Source organism: Helobdella robusta (assembly GCF_000326865.2).
Source record: "Helobdella robusta unplaced genomic scaffold HELROscaffold_302, whole genome shotgun sequence".
Taxonomy (NCBI): domain Eukaryota; kingdom Metazoa; phylum Annelida; class Clitellata; order Rhynchobdellida; family Glossiphoniidae; genus Helobdella; species Helobdella robusta.
Genome location: NW_008704507.1, coordinates 1 through 1091, shown reverse-complemented (window position 1 = coordinate 1091; position 1091 = coordinate 1). Strand labels below are relative to the sequence as shown.

General features: G+C 38.6%; 1 protein-coding gene across 1 annotated transcript in view; it reads right to left on the bottom strand.

Annotated features, from left to right (window-relative positions):
- HELRODRAFT_184316 (hypothetical protein) overlaps positions 1 to 1034 on the bottom strand; it is a gene marked incomplete at both ends in the record, with an annotated part of 3167 nt that extends 2133 nt beyond the window's left edge. Inside the window, one exon of the mRNA XM_009022177.1 lies at positions 665 to 1034. Coding sequence (XP_009020425.1) covers positions 665 to 1034 — 370 coding nt within the window. The remainder of the gene's footprint in view (positions 1 to 664) is intronic.
- Positions 1035 to 1091: the final 57 nt, after the last annotated feature.

Sequence of the window (1091 nt, the reverse complement as noted above, 5' to 3'; positions counted from 1 at the left end):
GTCGTCATCATCGTTGTTGTTGTTGTTGTTGTTGTTGTTGTCGCCGTTGTACGAATCTTCGTCGTCGTTTTCGTCGTTGTACCCTTGATTGGCAAAGTACCTCTTCAGAGCGTCTTCATTGTTGTTGCTATCTTTTGCATCAAGTTTACCTATTTTTTGTTGTTGTGTGTTGTTGTTTCTTTGTGTTTGTTGTGTTGTTGATATGTTGTTGTTTGTCTGTGTTTGTTGCGTTGTTGTTGTTTGTCTGTGTTTGTTGCGTTGTTGTTGTTGTTGTGTGTTGTTGTTATGTTGTGTGTTATTGTTGGTTTGTGTTGTTATGTTGTGTGTTGTTGTTTCTTTGTGTTTGTTGTGTTGTTGTTGTTTTGTTGATATATTGTTGTTGTTGTTTGTTTGTGTTCGTTGTGTTGTGTTGGTGTGTTGTTCGTTTGTTTGACCATTGCTAGAAAGAAACATACTCATCACCATCACCTACACCATCATCGTCATCATCATCACCATCACCATCACCATCATTATCACCATCACTACCATCATCATCACTATCATCACCACCACTACCATCATCATCACCACCATCATCACCATCATCATCACCATCATCACCACCGCCATCATCATCGTTATCATAACCTTTTCTTTTATTTTTTTTTTTAATCCTAGCTACTTCGTCAGAGAAACTATCGGATTGACTGCCCCCACCCCCACCCCTGCCATCATCACCATCACCATCATCCTGATCATAATCTGGCTTGGGGAGGACTTGAAGGGGTATATCTGCGTACGCCATCTTATTGTTGATGTTGTTGTTGTTGATGTTGTTGCTGCTGATGTTAGTGTTGTTGTTGTTTTTGTTGCTGATGTTGTTGTTGCTAATGTTGGTGTTGTTGTTGCTGTTGTAGTTGTTGTTGTTGCTTATGTTGTTGCTAATGTTGGTGTTGTAGTTGTTGTTGATGTTGTAGTTGTTGTTGATGTTGTTGCTAATGTTGGTATTGATGCTGTTGCTATTGTTGCTGTTGTTGTTGTTAATGTTATTCCTGGTATCGATATTAATGTTTTTGATTTTATTGATGTTACGATGTATTCGGGGTTTT